Here is a 19,727-nt window from a genome sequence, read left to right on the forward strand (position 1 = left end):
TATATGGGGGATGAATTACTATATGGGGGATGAATTACTATATGGGGGATGTATTACTATAGGGGGGATGAATTACTATATGGGGGGGATGAATTACTATGGGGGGTGAATTACTATATGGGGGATGAATTACTATAGGGGGGATGAATTACTATATGGGGGATGACTTACTATGCTTACTATGGGGGAATATTACTATACTTACTATGGATGACACATACACATCATTCATCTACTCTTGGTCCGGCCTCCGGGTCCAATATATGAACCCATTGCGGCCCTCAAGTCAAAAAGTTTGCCCACCCCTGTATTAAACCCAAAACACAAATCTTTACAAATCCTTAAGTATGGTGGCTGCATTAGTTTTTCCTTTTTCAGCCAGTGATCTTGCCATTAGCACACTCCTGTCTTCAAGGATAAGTTCATTATTTCTAACACATTGTATGTTACACCAGTATTCAGGGTTTAACATGTAACCTGTTACTGCTGCAGCTGCCCCCGCATCCCCTGTTTTAGCAGGGTTTAGGAGCTTGTAGTGTTTTTTTTTTTCTGCCAGAACAACGCTCTCAAACCCTGAGCTTAAACGCCTCTACTGTAGACTACCTAATGTGCATGGACACATAGGAAAACATTAGTTGCTTCTACAGGCAAAAGGCTAAACTCAAATCCAGTGTACATAGAGCCTTAGGCATACTCCATCTGGTGGAGTGTATAGGATAGATATGGTGAACGGTGGATGGGTTTTTTTGTGTTATTTTTTTTTTACTAGTTGTCCTAGGATCACCTTGTTGCCTCATTAAGGAGTAACCTCAGGCTACAAGTGAAATCAATGGATAAACTGCACACATTTCCAGTTGCAATTGAAGCTTTACTCAATTCAGAGCCTCCGAGTTCTGCATGTTCAATGATGCCAAGAAACTAGCTTTTCCCTAACGCAAGACTTTTTGGTTTTGACGAGATTTTGATTTTGCACATGATTTTGTGTATATTTCTATTCTGTTGCATTGTGTGACAGGTCCCACCAGTCAAGGACCGAGATGCACTAGGTCTGCATTTACATAGGCTCAGTATCTCTTGCCATTCAGCAGCTATTGAGATCTTACTAGTTGTACCCAGATGACCAAGATGAAGGCCTGGGTGAAAATTAAAGCGGTTTAGCAGGTAGCCTGTGGCCACCAAGTGCTGGAACATTTCTGTATACTGAAGACCGCAATACGTATAGAAACGTTGCAGTTTTCAAGTTGTCAACCGGGAGTTATGGCTGAAGAAATCAGCTGAAGAAATCGGCCATAACCCCAGTATCATTTTTTTTCAGTGGACAGACAGCTTTCACATGAAAGCGGTCCTAGCAGTACTAGTTGATAGCTTTCCATCCCCCTCCCCTTCCTGCCTCTTGGCGGTGTTTCTTGGGCTTACCCTTCACGCCAGCTGGCCTGAGAAACAATCCTACGGTGCGGCCTCCTCAAGATGGCAGCGATGAAAAACTCTATGGTCTTTTATCGCCTGTATCATGATAGAGAGCTAGAGCGACGTCATGATGTCACTTCCAGTTAGCAGAAGTAAACAAATGCTTTTTCTTTTTTAAATAAAAAGTTAAAAAAAAAAAAAAAAAACTTTTTTTTTATCTTTTGCTTTTCAAGGTAAAGAAGAGGTTTGGGGTCTTTTTGACCCCAGATCTCCTTTTAATGAGGACCTGTCATCTGGATGTTTACATTCACTGTAATAGGAATAAAAGTGATAAAAGAAATAAAAAGTTAAAGGGACAGAATAAAAAAAATAAATATTTAATGCGCCCCCATTCCACTGTGGTCAAGTGCAGAAGCAAACGCATACGTAAATCGTACACACATATGTAAATGATGTTCGCAGCATACATGTGAGGTATTGCCGTGATCGTTGGAGCGAGAGCAATAATTGTGGCACTAGACCTCCTCTGTAACTCTAAACATTTAACCTCCAAAAATGTTTAAAGCATCGCCTATGGAGATGTTTAAATACCATAGTTTCTCCTCATTCCACAAACGTGCACAATTTTAAAACATGACATGTTAGGTATTCATATATTACAAAAAAATTGGGGTATATACTGTGTTTTGTTGTGTGTTTTTTTTGTTTTTTTTTGTAATTCACAAAAGTGTATATTTTGTAAAAAAAATACTTGCCATGTGACATAAAAAAATTGCGGCGATCTCCATTTCTTTCTCTAGGGTCTTTGATATATATATATATATATGTGTGTGTGTGTGTGTGTATGTATGTGTATGTATGTATATGTGTGTGCATATATGTGTGTGTGTGTGTGTATATATAGATATATATGTATGTATGTGTGTGTGTATATATAGATATATATATATATATATATAGATATATATGTATATATATATATGTTTGGGGGTTATAAGTAATTTTGTAGTGAAAAAATACTGATTTAAACTTGTAAAAAAAAAGTCATAGGAAATGCTTGGTCTTCAAAAAGTGGTTAATGTTTTTGGTTTTTTTTCCATTGTTCTGCAGGACTTGAAGAAGCCCTTTGATAAGGCATGGAAAGACTATGAAACAAAAGTGTAAGTTATAAACTTAGTTCATACCAAGGATTATGAGGTTGTTATCACAATTGCATTATCATGTTTGCTTTTGCTTTTAGTATTTTTGTTCTCATTAAAATTATGGCTGGTAATTCTGCGATGGAGGCACTTTCTGTTTTGAGGTGACAACTGACTCTCTCTCATGCTTCTGTGTTGTCACATGCATTACTGATGGAAATTACAAGCAGCCGTGCTAGCTTACATTGCAAAGGCATGGTCCACTTTGGCATCCTCGCCTTAGATGCCAGAGGACAGGTTTTCTATGGAACTCTGTGGGGTCTACAGATCATGACTGTGAGAGGTGAACTAGTTGATTGAAAAGATTTGCAAATAAGGGGACACAGTGTTGTATCCTTATTTTTTTTTTTTTTGCAAGCCATAGGACACTTCTGCACTCCATATCTGGAAAAATTTAAAAATCATACATACAGACTTATATTTTATATTTTTCTATATACTCGATTTAAAGGTTTACAAAGGAATATGATCTTTTCCTGACATTGTGTGATTTTGTGTGTATACAGCATAATTCTGGTCCACACTGCAGAAAAACCACAAAGTGAAAAGAACGCATGTAACCTGAGTCTAATGCATTTCCTCCCTGCTCACACACTATTGGTTGCTCTTTCTGTCACTTGTTTCAGCATGGCTTCTAATGGTAGTGTGGTCTTAGCATAGATTTTCTGCTTATTGCATTATGTCAAATGAGGATAAATTAAAGTGTGTGATCAGTTGGGAGATGGCAAAAGACTGTTCTTTATATTTTTTTTTATGCTGCAAAAGTAAGAACAAAAATACAATTTTTGCTTATCATGAATAAACACAAAAGTTTATTCCTTTATCAGGAAATAAAAGATAAACCTGGTTGGTCACTATGGCAGCCAACAAACTATATTTTTTTGCGTTTTTTTCTTTTTTCTGAATGGCTTTTTTAATTATTTTTTTTTAAATGACACTGGGGTTATGTTATGTTACCAGATGTAGACAGTGCTTGGAGTTCTTTAGTTTCACATAACAAAGCAATGCGTTGGATTCAGTAAAAGCTTGCTTTCATCGAAGACTATATTGTAACCCTCTGCTGATTGTGCCGGAACACTGTTTTATACTGCAAATAGCAGGTTAAGATCCTTATTTCAATCTTTTTGTTGTAGTTGCTGAAAACTGTTACCAAGCTTTTCTATAAAATGATAAATTTGATATTGAAACACATCTGAGTCACAGAAGAGCTCTGGGAATAGCGCAGTGCACATATTCCCTTCAGTCTTTTATTTAGGCTGTCAGCGAAGTCATACCGCTGAACTGAAGCAGATAAAAATAGGGCTTTACCTTTAGGCAGCCAATCAAGAGCTAGCTTTCGTTTTCTGATTGTCTGAAATTGTGTTATGCTCTGATATTTAGTTATGTTAGGGTTTATTCCAGTTTTCTGATTGGGTCGGTTTGGCTTAGTCAGCTGCTGGCTTCTTATATCCTCATATACTGTATGTCTATCTGGAAATTCATGTGGCAAGATTTGTGCAACATTTCTCACTGCTGCGTTTTTTTTTTTTCTTGTTCCATGATCTAAACAATATATAAATATATAACAGAGGGAGTGGTGCCTCCTATTTAGTGGAATTGATGAGTATATGGAGGCCTCTTCACTCAAGTTCAAAAATCGCAGCACCGAGTCCCGAGGAGGTACAGGAAAATTGGGGCCCATTTATGTATTGCTTCTTAAAGTGATTCTAAAGCCCAGGGGGTATCAAACTGCCGCCCTCCAGTTTTTTCAAAACTACAAGTCCCATCATGCCTCTGCCTTTGGGAGTCATGCTTTGTAACTGTCAGCCTTGCAATGCCTCATGGGACTTTTAGTTTGGCAACAGCTGGAGGGCCCCCAGTTTGACACCTGTGCAAGGTTTTTTAACTTGATGCATTCTATGCCAGGATTCGACAAATCCCAGGCACCAGGTTGCCATGGCGACTAGAAATTGCAACCTGGTGCCTGGGTTTACACACTGCCTCCCTTAGTCTTTAATGCAAAGTGGCCTCCCGCAGACTTTAATGCAAAAACTCCTGTTAATAGCAATCCTGTGTGAACTCTTATCTCGGCATGCTACTCTATCACTTCCGAGTCTGGAACGCACCGTTACAAACTTGCATAGGACCCTTTTCATAATGGCACTCAAAATACAATGCATGTGGATCGCATCTGTGTGAACCACCTCAATAGGAGCACATAATATCTAGCCTGTCATGCAAACCTATGAGTTTGAAAACGTATCACATATGTATGAACCTGGGTGGTTCCATTCACCCCTGGGCATTTTGGGATCGCAGCAGAATCGCTGTGATTGCAAAATGCAGGTTGAGATGCCATTATTTTCATTGGCGCCTAAAACGTGGGGCTGTGATTGTTGTGCAGCAAATCGCATTGCGTGAAACTCGTTGGTCTAAAGTTGCCTTGCCCCAGGCGCTGACAACGCACGCTATGTTAAAAAAAAAAAAAAGTTGCTCTTAACTTTTTTAGCTTGCCCCTAGATTCAAAGCAAATTTGTCAAGCCCTGTTTTATGCATTGGGGTAAAAATCCTTCTGTTGCAGAGGATCCTCCCCAGTTCCCCAGTATATTTACCTGACCTCGATCTTGATCCAGCGGTGTGCACAAGAGCAAAAAAAAAAAAAAGTTTAAAACAAGTAAATATGATGTATATTCTTATATATTTACTAATGCTAGCAGCATAAGGATTAAAAATAGTCAATGTTGGTTAAGAGATCAAAGTTATGCTTTAAAAATACATGCTTTTTAAAGTGTATTTTACAATGTATTCCCTTGTGCGCTTATGTGCTACCAAAACTGTAGATAAATAGCTTCAAACAACATTTTTTAGAAATTTCTCCACACCACTGTGGAAAAAGACAGAGCTATTATGTAAAAGTACTATTAATCGGCCTTTTAGGTGGCTTACCTATTCAACATCTAGCTGAAACTGAATCGTATACAAAAACTCAACAGATCTGCAGTAACCCTACATAGGATGTTTGATAATTCCCTATACACAATGGAGGCCATCCTTCTGTAAGCTAAAATAAGTTCAAAAGGGTTAGTCCATCCCAAATTTACATTTCATCAGCGATATTAGATTTGCTCTTTCATTCTCTGTTTTCAATGTTTTATTGGATTTCAAATGAGAGTACAGCCATAATTTGACATGACCATGCTATTAGAGATTACAATGCATTCTAAGTCGACATCCACAATTATTTGTTATATAAATATTAAAAATATAGTTGTCAGAGGATCTCTCTCCCTCCCCTTATACTTACCTGAGCCCATTCCCAAGCCATCAATGTGCATGAAAGCAGTGTCTCTCCTGGCTCTGTCTCTCCTTACTGGGCAGATTCATAGCAGTGGGAGCCATTGGCTCCCTCTCCTGTCAATCAAATCTTTGAGGAGGGAGTGGGGGGCAGGGCTGAACCGCACTCTCTGTGTCAATAGATGCAAACAGGACAGGTCAGGAGCAAGCCCACACGAGTGCCCCCATAGCGAGCAGCTTGCTATGGGGGCACTTGGTGGAGGGGGTAGGTGGGAGGTTTAGTCAGGAGCACCAGCAGGAGACCCGAGAAGAGGGTGAACGGGGCTGCCCTGTGCAATAGCATGTTTCTTTTCTTTCCTTTTTTTTTCAATGGAAGCTTTAATATAATCTAGGAAAACATGGCCAACAGATGAAGTATATGGGATGGCCATCAATAAGAGGAAGTATAGATTATAGTGGATATAAGGCAGAAAAAAAAGAATATCAAATTCTGCTTTGAACAGTATTAAGCTGGGTATACACTAGTAGAATTCCGTATGAAAATTCTTAGGAATATTTGTATGAAAATTCTCAGAACATTCAATTGTTGTTCAAAAGTAGTTCAAGATTTTATTTGCCTTTTACATGTGATTTTGGAATGAATGGACTTTACGTAACGAAAACCAGATACACTGTTAGCATCGTACATTTGAGAAACCTTTTCCATCCTGCTCCTTCAAATTTTCTCATTACTACAGTTGAAAAATCTCCATCTTGTTGACCCCAGTAATGATTAGAAAAGCAAACATTCTTACAGCAAAAAATGTAGAATGAAATTCTATTAGCGTATACCCAGTGAGGGCTTAGGGAGCAGTTCAAACCTCAGGCCCACCTCCTGTGTCAATCTACCCCCCTTCCCCTTTCACCCCAAGCCAAGACATCAAAGGCTAGCCCTATCTAGCTCTTGGTGTTGCAGCTGTATCCAGGGTTCCCAGATTCATAAAAAATTCCTTGTTTGTCTTTTGGAGCTTAGACAAATGCTTGTTAACCATTACATTATCAACCTTCTGTCTGAGTTCGGGAATGGAAGGAGCTGCAGCTTCCAGTCTCTAGCTAAAGTTAGTTTTGCTGGAAAAAAAATATTTGATGTGTTAATGCGTCTTTATTTCATTCTCACCTTTTGGATCGCCTGCTGTCTCACTCCTTTATATTTAGAAACATGTCAGAGATTTTTTACCTTCCATGTCTTGTCTTCATCCCTTTTTTTTGCATTTTTCAGATGTTTCTATCTCAACTGAGTTCATAACACTTCAGCTCTAGTTCAGATGTATGACAATACTGTGTCAATCAGTAATCCATGGTAGAGCCTCTAGTGGCTATGATGGCTCTGCCATTGGATTATTAAATGTGAAGAGATGTGCATAGCTTCTAGTTGCTGCAGAGGTTTAGGTCTCTGTGTTCATTGCAGCCAAGATCCTGGAGCTCCCTAGTTTATACAATTTTATTTTTTTATAACATGGATACACTCTCATACACCTTAATGGGTTTGATCTCAGGGAAGGCTTTACTACTTATGGTAAATCTCAGATGAGGGATAAGGAAAATTTTGTGTCTGGGGTGGAATCAGCCATCCAAAATCCACTTTGAACTGAGTATTAAGTTTGGCTAGATCACCATAGGGAGAATAGGGGACAAAGTACCTTGTTGAGTAATCCCATAATCTTAAAATGAAAAGCAACTCATGGATTACGATTCTTTATGCTCTTAAAGGATTGATCAGATGAATCTTCTTAGGTGCCCGGAGACTCAAGTATGTCACAGCATTCTGGTATATATATTTATTCAGTCTTACAAAATGGCAGCTCATCTGTGCAGTGATTTTATCTCGGATTTGTCAAATCTCTTATCCTATTTTTTTAAATTTACAATCAGGACCAAAATTGAGAAGGAGAAGAAGGAACATGCCAAGCTGCATGGGATGATTCGCACAGAAATCAGCGGAGCAGAAATTGCAGAGGAGATGGAGAAAGAAAGAAGGTTGTTCCAGTTACAGATGTGTGAGGTAAACAGACTATGTATATATCTGGGGAAATATGGTGCAGTCTTGCCTTCTATGGTCAGGCAAGTAAGAAGTTATGAGTACCTGCTATATTATTATCATTATTAGGCTTATAATCTAATATTAGGCTTATAATATTGTGTCTAGTAGTAGTTAGTCACATACAAATGGACTTGTTCTGTGATGTTGAAGACCTTTCATCTCTCATCCACGTAGATTCCTCAGTTATAAGTTTTAATTGTTAGGATTTATAGATATGGGTTGCTTTGTCACCTTAATGCAGTCATCTTGATGTATGCTAAGTTAGTTACATACTGTAGTAAGTTAGTCGGATTGAAAATATAACTAAACAGAATAAATAAATCTAAAACCTCCACATACAAAACCCCATACCCACAGTTGATCCGGAACGAAGGCAACACATATATAAAGCATGGTCCGATTTACTCCAGCAGGAGAAAAAAATATATATTCCTTCTCAATTCCACCACAAGGCAATCGGATACTTCCTAGATCAACCATCCCCGGTGTTACTACCTATAAATGTTAATGAGATATAGATGTTTTTCCAAAAACATGATGGGATTTTATAAAACCACCCTGTTCCAAATACATAATCTGGGGGTCTCCAAACTTTCTAAATGAAGGGCCAGTTTACTGTCCTTCAGCGTTTAGGGGGGCTGGACTAAAGCCAGTGGGAGTAGAAAACGTCCTGGCATCCAGTGGGAGTAAACAATGCTCCATTTTTTATGTCAATGGAAGGAATTGTGCCCCATCATTGGTGTCAATGGGAGAAATTTTGCCCCTATTGTTGGTGTCAGTTGGAGGAATAGTTCCCCATTGCTGGTATCAATTAAAGGTATAGTGCCCCATTGTTGGTGTTAACTACAGGAATTATGCCCCATTGTTGGTGCCAGTGGATGGAATAGTGCCCTTAGGGCTGGATAAAGGCACGCAAAGGGCCTCAGTTTGAAGACTGCTGGCATAAGCCAATCACTTTGGTGTCATGAATTCGGGGACATGACTTACACAGCTGAAGTTGTGAATTATTGTCACATTGCAGAGGAAAGATGTTTAATGACATTATCTGTTACAGATGGTGTCAAAGGCCTCCACCCGTATTTAGGGTTAGTTGTTCTAATTTGACGTAAATGGCTTCTGTCACTCCTTTTGCGTTCCAGAAGGCCATCTTCATCAAAATGGAACAACAATTTCTATACAGAAGGTAAATGAAACCTTTTAGATCTTATAATGTTGGTTCTACAATGTGTTTGAACCCTGTCGGGATACAGCTAGATTTAGTGAACTATGCTTATGGCTTGAGTTGAAACGAGGGACACTTGGCTTATGTGTACTACTTGGGCCTCTAAGTTCTAAGGATATTGTCAATACCTGAAGCCTCTTCAGTCTCCTTATGGAATAGAAGCAAAATCACCTACCCATGCATTATTATTCGACTAATAAAAAGTGATCCATAATGTTTTCGAAAAAGATGGGCATTTAAATGTTACATTTTATCTGCTGCCAGTAATTGGGACCTGTCTTCTAGTGTTGTGCCTGCATATCTCATTTCTTGGCCCCATATAATCCTGCATCCTACCTGTGCACTGATAGCACAGTGATTTATCAGGCACTTTAGGGGAGGTGAATCCCAAGTTCACTAAAGCCACATACGCAGGAGTCGAATGTCGGCGGGTTTAACAGAAACCTGCCAACATTCGGCCCATGTGTACAGCAGCCTGTCCAACAGAATTCGGCAGAACAGCCAGCTTCTGCCAAACCGGCATACAGGAAAACCAGCATCCGATTGGCATGTGATCATTGCTTGCAGCAAATGGCTGCAATCGGTGACCTGTGTGTTCTGAGGGGGGGTCCCCCGGTTAGTTCAGCAAGCTCCTCCCAAGCTCTTATATTTCATCCAGCCCTCTGGGTTGAACGAAATAAGACTGAGAGTGTACCCAGCATTAGTGAACACAGTTACTAAGTAGCAATACTTTCCGATCACAAAAGGGTACATACACTTCACCGTGTGCCTATTTACTGGCTCTCATAAAGTGTTACCAGTTTATTTACTGGAGACAGTGATATGTTACTTGGGTAGTTGCAAGTATCATTAGAGGTATGTATTATTGTTTTTACTGATAAGTCCACGTTTCCCTTCATGTAATGTAAACAAATCATTTCTGATTTTTGTGTACCACAGTTGACACTCCCAAGACGCGGATAGAACAGTGTTAACCGGTGCTTTCCATAACCATACAATTAGTAGATGGATCTGCTGTTCAGTGAAATATAGATTTAAAGCTGAACTCTGGATGTTATAAAAACACCAAAAAAATATATACTGTATGTATGTTTGTTTGTATTATGTTAAAGGATACGTTCACCTTTGGGAGCATGTTACACCCATAGAACAAGCTCCTGTGCAGCCAACTCTCACTGCCAGCACTTACCTCTCTGTGACAGCGGGTGGGTGATCTTCTCCTTGTACCTGGTGACACAATTTGAAAACAGCACGACATTGCAGGGCTCTGCACACACAGCCTTGTCATTCATTCAGTTTTCTGTGAATGAATAGACTAGAAGTATCGTCAACCTTTGTTCTAAATGAACTGCGAGGGCTCTGGTAAGAGTTCTGGAAGTTCATTGATTGTTTCTGCCATTCAGTAACTGTCTGCCCTTTTTTTTTTACAAAAGGTGAATGTAGCCTTTAAGTAATGATAAATCTATTTCTGAATATATAGGCCCATAACAAAAATTAAAAAATTGCTCTGGTCCATAGTGGGGTGTATGGGTATGAGAATTGAACTTGTTAATTGCCAATAACAAAAGTATCACAATTTGACTTGGTATCCGCCTTCTGTAATTCTCTGCACAGCAGCATAACTCAGACTAGTAGTGGGAGCGTATAACCCAGGAGCCAGTCAGGTATGCTGCAGTGTGCATGTCCTGACAAGGAACGTGAGAACAGAAGAAGAGAGATAAACCAGTCCTTTAACCAATTCAATACCGGGCAATTTTACACCTTCCTGCCCAGGCCATTTTTCAGGTTTCAGCGCTCTCACACTTTGAATGACAATTGCGCAGTCATACAACGCTGTACCCAAACTAAAATTTTTTCATTTTCTTCACACAACTAGAGCTTTCTTTTGGTGGTATTTAATCACCGCTGGGGTTTTTATTTTTTGCTAAATTAACAAAAAAGCCCCAAAATTTTGAAAAAAAAACACGTTTTTCTTTGTTTCTGTTATAAAAGTTTGCAAATAAATAATTGTTCTTCATAAATTTAGGCCAAGATGTATTCGTCTACATGTCTTTGGTGAAAATAACCCAAATTAGGATGTATTTTTTAGTTTGTAGGAAAGTTATAGAGTTCACAAACTATGGTATAGATCTGAATATTGATCAATCCATACATGGAGAGTTCCTCTCAATTCTGTCTCCAAAACCCTTTATTTTTGTTAGTAGGTGTAGCTTGTAACATACTTTATTATTGCCTTCTTTTCTTCTCCTTGTTTCACTGGTATACTGTAGGAAGGTAGGGAACATTTTCCTTAAGTAGTCACAGAACAGAAATAAGTGACTAAAGTTTTAACTCTTTCCCACTCTTTGCAAAACTATATGTAGCACCCCTTAGGATGCTAGAGTATAGGCAGATTCAGTTTAGCTCCTCTGTAGGCGGAGGAGCAGGGGTTAATTGTTTAGGAGGCTCTGCAGAGCTTCACAGGCTGTGGCTCTGTTTCCTCTCCCTGCATTGTGGAACTCACTGGATGTTTCCAGGACATAGTGGGCGGAGGGACAGAGGCTGCAGCCTGATTATTCATGGAACTTATATCCCTGGGGACATGGGCCCAGAAGGTGGGAAGCAGCCCATAAATATTCTGAACCATGGGAGTAGAGTCCAGGGTCCAGTCATCTGGAGGGACCCCTGTGCTGTGGGCTCCTCCCTTGGGACAGAGGAGAAGGAGAGAGAGGGAATAGGAATTCACCCAGCTTAAGTCTCAACTAAGCCTAGCTGCTGACCCACAGTCAAGGCAGAAGCAGCCTGTCCTTTTGGAGGCCAGGAAAGCAGCTATTCTGGATCCTGGGAGTTTCCGAAGGGACTGAGTGAGTAACAAACCAGCCATCACCCTAAGAGAGGGAGAGGACATCGGAGTGCAATACGTTACATGTCTGGGACAGTGTAGCTCAAGTGCAGTGCAAGACATCCAGGAGCATGCTAATTCTCCAACTCTCGGACTAGAGCGGCCAGGTGCTGTGCAGTACAGCCAGGTGCTGTTTCTTTAATACAACTTTTTGGAACTGTTAGTTCCTTCTGAACTGCTGCTCCCACAGCTGTGCAATACAGCTTGCATCCTGAATTCGAGCACCCAGAGACTTGGCAGATTCTCAGCCTTTTTGGGGTATCTCATGCACCCCCCATTCCCCATCCACGTTTATCATTCCTAAAATGAACACCAAAAACCCTAGACTGTTTATTGAGCTATCTTGAAATGTGTGAAAATAGCATTTGCCTGGCTGTGTGAGGGGGAAATAGGCCTGAAATCCAGTGGCTCCTACGGGGGTAGTGCTAGGTATACAAAAACGGTTTTTGGTTGGAGTTCGTGTTTAAAGGGTAATTATCACTTTTTTGATGATCTTCTGAGCTAGGGCAGTAAAATAGTCAATTATAGACATTTCAGATTAGATTTGTACAATACATTATTATTATATATTTATCGTTGAGCTCCTGCACTCTTGTTTGCATTTCATACTGGCTTGTATGTTTAATTTCTGAAATCTCTGCTCACCAATTTAAATGTATGCAGTGTAGGTGACAAGCGTTTCCCAAGCCGTTACATCCTGTTTTTCAGTCACTTTGAATATACATCACTGTTTCTATACGCCTGAGCAATGTTACTGAGGGCAAACTGATCTTTACAGCAGACGTTAACCATAAATGAATGCATTTTCTTGCCAGCTGACATAATAATTTTGCTCATACAGCTTTCCTTAAAGGTCATTTTACAGCTCTACCCCAACATGTGAATTAATTTGTTTAATAAACCCTGCCCCTTTCAGGTCAGACTGTTGAATGTTCCAAATTTATAGTATTGAGAGAACTGGGTCTATGCAGAATACTATCTGCTTTTTTTTTAGCAGATATCAATATATCTTCATGTGACTTAGTGTTAGTAAACCCACAACAGTAAAATCAGTCTGTATAAGCAGTAAAGCATGCTTGTTATGCTCACTGTGGATCCTAAGGGTTTAATCCTCTGCATTGTGTAAAAAGACCATTCGATCATGTTTTCTCTGCCCCTTCTCTTGTTCAAATGTCCACCTGATAAGACAGACTGAACCCGTAGCCACATGCACATGCTCAGTTTTGTATGTATTGCTAGAGGTTTTTTTTCTTTTTTTTTGGGAGAGTGCATGTGATCAGCACAGGGCCAATAAGCACTGTCCAGAAAGAGGTCAGGGGTTTTGCATCTTCTTAGAGCAGAAAGAAAACTCCTCCTACAAGCTTTAACCAGTGCTCTGCTGAAGTCACAAGCCTGCTTAACTGATGATGAGAAAGGGTATTTATCAGTTTATATTTACTAAAATAATTGCACTTCCATGTTCTGTGTACTGTGGGAGACCAGATATAGTGAATGCAGGGCCCTGGGTTTAGTAACACTTTAAAGTACAACTAGAGCCTCCCTTATGACAGTCCTAACAAATACCAAATCCAGTCACTGTATGATGCACAAGCCTTTTAAAGTCAGCAAAAAACCTTTTACCTTCCTGGGTTGAGCCAAATCCTCCATTTGTTTCTCACATTCTCCCCCTTCCAGACTCTGCAGCTCAAAATGGGAGGGTTTCAATAACAGAGGTTGTGCTGCTAATCTTGCAATCAGTTGGCAGGATTAGGTGTGACCAGGTGCACATTAACAATCTACAGGCTTGTGAATCAGCAGCGAAAATGCTGATAGCTACACCCTTGTAACATATATATATATATATATATATATATATATATATATATATATATATATATATATATATATATATATATATATATATATATATATATAATCACTCTATAGAGCAGGAAAGAGCAGCCTACACGATGATAGCAACCTTGCTGTAAATTCAGGAGCAGTGCAGCATTGTTGCCACACCAATATAAGAAGCTGCCTTAGGTGAACTTCACTAGTAGGCTCAGAAAGTATTTGTGGACTTTCCCAGGATGGCTAAAAGGAACCTGAATGTGCTAATGCACTTAAAATCACTTGCTCCAGTACATTTTTCTTTAATAGGAGACCATAGTTCTACTTTAATCAGGCAGGGTGTGGCAAAATATTACCATATTTACTGGACAGGGAAATCCTTCCAATGATTTTTCCAATAAGGCAAAATGTTTAGAACCATTAAATGCATGCCCCGGGTTCACATCACAGCAGTGGTGTTGAAAATCAGCCCTCCAAACAAATGTACTGGAGTGAATAGCAGTAGACAATAATTACCCCAACTGACCCCACTGTATGCGTCGTCCTAGTGCTGCACAGAACTATGGCCTTACCATTGCAAGCAGACAATTAAACATTCAATTTGCAGCCTCCACCTACCCCTTTGTGGCTAGGGGAATTGTGTACCTCCATGAGCAAAGTAATTCTTCAGGTTTTGCAGTATTTTTGTAACTTTTGAACATCATTTTTCTCAGACTGATACAAAGTGCTCATGTGCACAGTGCAGAGTTCGGTCTAAGGGACAGCGTGAGGTAGATTTCTATGACAATATACTTTTTGCAAAGCCGAACAGACAATTGCGGTCTGGTGACAGCGATCGTCAGCTAGGAGTTGCCTTATTCGTTGTCCCACAACAGTACTGTAATCATGGCTGTTTAGTATCAGCATCTTCACATTAAGTTTACAGTTTATATTCTTGTGCACACTTTCTAAAATGTTCCCTTGAGCTCACGCTTATATGGATGCACTTGTGAACAACTCACCTGCAGGCTATTGTCTATTTTAAATGGAAGAAAATTAGGGGTGTAGATCTACACCTGTTGCAATAATATAATGCAGCTACTTCTCTTTGATGTAGGCAAGAGTGGTACCCTCTAGACTATTGCACAACAGCTTATCACACATTTTCTTTTTTCCATAGATGCCCCAGCCAGATTCCCTAAAATATATCTTGTCATCTGTAAAGACAACTCATCAAAATGCCATGTTTCAGATGTTGAGGCTAGGTACAGATTTCTAATTTTTAGTGAAAGGACCTAATTTAAAGCCGTATTAAATCTCAAAACAATTTGGTATTTAATTGCAGCTTACCAATTCTTAGATGTGGTTGCTGCATTAGTTTTTTTTCTCATTTATTTTCACCTGGTGATCCTGCCTGTATGTCGGGTATTTTTCAACTTTCCTTAACAGACAAAGTTCTCCAGACCAAGTAGCAGTTAGGGGGTTGAGGCAAACCATTTACCACTGCACATGGGTACTTACAATGGTCAGATTTCAGCTTATATTAATTTATGTAAAACCTTTATCCCAAAAGGAAAAAAAACTGCTACAACTGTTAAAGTGTTAGAGTTAAGTTTCTTTTTTTTTTAAATATATTTTAATTGAGTTTTACAACACATAAAACACACACAAGGAGGGGCAAAAAAAAAAAGAGGGATAGAAAAAGCCTACCTTGCATAATAACAAATATACAGCCTAAGTTAACCTTCATACAGTTAAGCATACAGTATACAGAGTAGTCAATATGGTGGATGTGGTGCCATCAAAAACAGTCAAAGATACCAAAGATTGCTCAGTTAAGGACAACGAATAATTAGGGTATTAGATCTATAGAAGCATCTGTATGAGGACTGTCTATCCAACAACTCTATACATTTTCAAAAGGCCGAGGTTGTTTATGGAGCTCATAGGTTAGCCTATATAAGGGCAGCTTACTATTAACCATAGCCTTCCAAACCTCAAGCGACAAAGAAGGAGCACCCTTCCAGGTCAAAAGTATAATTTTCTTTGTATAAAAATAGAGTATCTGTAACAGCCATTTATTATACTCGGAATGTGGTAAGTCTCAAAAATGCCCAAAAGGCAATTCTTGGGGTGTAGGATATTGGGCAGACCCAAAGCAGTGGAGAGAAAAGTCATAACTTCCAACCAAAAAGCAGGGACAATGGGGCAGTTTCAAAGGCAGTGAAGGAATTCCGTATTTGTATTCGCTCCAAAGCCCCAGAAGCAAGCTGGTGAGGAACGCAGGCCTCGCAGGAAGTCAGTCTATGTAGTCTGGCAGGAGTGTATTAAATGTGTTGAAACAGTTTCACCTAAATAATGAGGTCCTTGGAGGCTATGACCGCATTGTTATAATAATGTTCAAATTCAGACCAATCCGACTCCTCAAATTAAAAATCTGGCTAAGTCTGTTTCAGCTGAGCCTGTGCATATCCAGGACGTGCCTTCACACATAGTGCTAAGTATTAGTCAGAGATCAGGCTATTTGAGCTCGAGGAGTTGAGAAGCTTTTCTAAAGGAGACAGAAGTGGGATTGGTCAAGGAGTCAAATTGTTTCTGAATAGCATGCCAAAGTTGGTAATAATAAAACAAGGGGTATCTGGAAAATAAAGGTCAGCCTGTAGTTGAGAGGATGATTTAAAGGTTTGGCCAGTATAGAGTTGGTGCAGATATTCAACCCCTCTAACTGACTAGCGTTGAGGGTCTGGGACAGAAGAAATCTCTAAAAGAGCAGGGTTATGCCAAAGTGGAGTATTTGGGGATTACTGGAGAAGGGATAAACCAGTCATGTATATACACTAGTTGGGAGGCTGAGTAGTAATAGTAGAAATCTGGAAAAGCCAGACCGGCTATGTGAGAAGGAAGTTTGAGAATCTCTAGGGCTACCCTGGGATGTTGTCACCACAGAAAGTCCCAACACATAGGATCTAGCTGTTTAAAAATGCTCATTTGGATTCTACAAGGGGAGATAGCCACAGCATAGAGAAATTTGGGGAAGAAAATAATTTTAAGGAGATTCACCCTGCCCAATAAATCTAATTGAAGATCCATCCATTGCCCAACCTTAGCCCGCAGGGGGGAACCAGAGGATACACATTGTTAGCAAGGTAAGAGCGTAGCAGCAATTGTATAGTCACTCCGATGTACTGAAAGGAGTCCACCATCTGTAGACAAGAGTCTGGGGGAACATGAGCCACTGCCTCCGGGTCTAGAGGGAACAGACTAGACTTCTCCCAGTTGATGTGAAAGCCTGAATATTTGCCAAATTCCTCCATAATGTTTAATGAGCATTTAAGCATCACCAGGGACAGCTAGTGATACTAGGGTGTCACCAGCATATAGGGAGAATCGTTCCTCCAGGGTCCCAAACTGGCAAGCCAAGACCAGGAGTAGATCTAATACGGGCTGCTATGGGCTCTATGGCTAATTCAAACAGCAGGGGTGACAATGGGCAGCCAAGTCTAGTTCCTCTGTATGTAGTTATTGAGGCTGAAAGATGACCATTTACTCTGACCCTAGCTTTAGGTTTTGCATATAGTAGTTGAATCCAGGCTATAATATGAGGGTCAAATCCAAATAGGTGAAGAATCAGAAAAAGATAGGGCCACTCCATGCTATCAAAAGCTTTCTGTGTATCTAAAGCTACAATAGCTCTCGTAGCTGGAACTGCATGGGGATATTGAAGGTTATAAAAAAGACATCAGTTTCATATTCTTGGTCTGGTCCATCTAAGGCCTCATTCACATGGGTATATGTGTGTTTTCTGCACAGAATGCAGGCTCTTGCTATCAGGGCTAGCAAAAGATCCTGTGTAAAATAAGCATCTAAAGTATTTGTGTTTAGATGTGTTTTAGATGCGTATAGCATTTAGATGTGCACATTTCTTTTTTCATTCATTTTCATTCAAAGGCGCGTGTAGGCATGTATGCCTAAGACAGGAAATGTGTTACCAGCATGATCACCAGGTGAAATAAAGGAAAAAAAGCCTAAAAAAAGTAATGAAGTCACCACATCTAAAAGGATTGGTAAACTGCAAAATATTACATTTGTTGTTGGGTTTAATACCACTTCATGAAATAACCTATTGAATCAGGTTTTTTTTTTTTTCCCTGCACAGGCTTTAAGTAGTATTGTTTTTTATGGCCACAATCATAGATGCATGTTGGCTGCTCAGCTGATGAGTGTACTAAAAACCACAAAGTAGCTCAAGGGAGATACATTTTCCATTGCCTTCAATATGCATACACTATAGCTAATACAGATATGTCATCTCCAATGATGGCTCATCCGGGAAAGCTGGCAGGCAGATCTAGTGTGAATAAGATTCCAGACCTGACCTGAGTTACCTGTTCTCACGGTTTCATTCAGATCACTGCCTTCCCAATTTATACTTTAACTGATGAATCTAAAAATGCCTGGATTTATCATACAGCCTTTGAATAATGGTGAATTAATACTTCTCCAAGACTGATGTTGACAGTAATACTTTACAAATTAATATGCGCAATATGGTATAAAGTATGTAAGATTACATAAACTGCAATAATGTAGACTTGAGATTTTTCAGATAAAGGGATTTTATTTATTTATTTCAGGTACTTATATAGCGCTGTCAATTTTTTTTACAGTGCTTTACATACGTATTATACATTCACATCAGTCCCTGCCCTCAAGGATCTTACAATCTATGGTTCCTAACTTACATTCATACATACACATACTAGGGACAATTTAGACAGGAATCAATTAACCTACCAGCATGTCTTTGGAGTGTGGGAGGAAACCGGAGTACCCAGAGGAAACCCACGCAGGCACAGGGAGAACATGCTAACTCCAGGCAGGTAGTGCTGTGGTTGGGATTTGAACCAACGACCCTAGTACTGCCAGGCAGAAGTGCTAACCATATAGCTACTGTGCTGCCCATTTGTGTACATTGGCAAGCCATGTTTACATCTAAATACAAAAAATGAATGTATTACTGTTAAATACGTCCCATTTTGTGGTGAGATATTAGTGCCTGTAGAAATCTTAAAGAATCACTAAACCCAAGAAAAAAATGCAATATATTGCAAGTTGTGTGCTAAGTGGGCATCTGTGTGAACGTGCTTCTGAGCCTGGCTGAGTGCGTTTTATATACACCCCAGGAAAAGGGGAGAGAAGAGATGTAGACAGGCACAGCACTGGATCAATAGAGGACTCCAGTAAATGTTTAGGAAAGGAGGGTAGGGAGAAGGAGAAACCGCTAGTGGGAGGTTTTTTTATCTAAAGGCAAAGAATACATTATAGTAAAAAAACTTTAGAACCACTTTAAAGATACTGTAGAACATTGCAATTATTTCAGATTTTTACAAACATGATACAAAAGACACGGGGAAATAGTTAGAACCCCTGTCAGTAATTTTTTTTCTTTTTTTGTGTACTGTTAAGGAAATTATCCATCACTTCCCATTCTGCATATATAACAGAAAATTAGATCATTGTCTCTAAAACTGTCTTTTATTAGACAATTATGACAGGAACAGATCTCTCTATTGGAAGATTTCCCCTCGCCTCCTAGTCTGGTGAATTGTGAATTCTGTAAAGTTTGGGTTTTCTCATCACTTGTTATCCTGGGGACAATAGTAGCTAAGTCAAATAGAAAGGGTAACCCCCCCCCCCCCCCCAAGCAGTGGGTCCACCGAAAACAGTGAATATCTTGCAGGAATTCTAATCTTTCTCCTCTCTGTCCAAACATAAAAATAAAGTTCCAGCTTTCTATTTACTCATTCAGCACATGCTAGATTCTGCACAGTTAACACCCTGCTATCACTAAAATAT

General features: G+C 39.6%; 1 protein-coding gene across 2 annotated transcripts in view; it reads left to right on the top strand.

Moving 5' to 3' along the window:
- The window catches only part of ASAP2 (ArfGAP with SH3 domain, ankyrin repeat and PH domain 2), a 326,350-nt gene that overhangs the window by 174,884 nt on the left and 131,739 nt on the right, over nucleotides 1-19,727 (top strand). For both annotated transcript variants that reach the window (XM_089672021.1, XM_089672023.1), the window contains exons 5-6: nucleotides 2,518-2,567; nucleotides 7,791-7,920. In XM_089672021.1, coding sequence (XP_089528147.1) covers nucleotides 2,518-2,567; nucleotides 7,791-7,920 — 180 coding nt within the window. The remainder of the gene's footprint in view (nucleotides 1-2,517; nucleotides 2,568-7,790; nucleotides 7,921-19,727) is intronic.

Source organism: Staurois parvus, unplaced genomic scaffold, assembly GCF_062004578.1.
Source record: "Staurois parvus isolate SC_StPar_1 unplaced genomic scaffold, SC_StPar_1.0 ptg000118l, whole genome shotgun sequence".
NCBI classification, from domain to species: Eukaryota; Metazoa; Chordata; class Amphibia; order Anura; family Ranidae; genus Staurois; species Staurois parvus.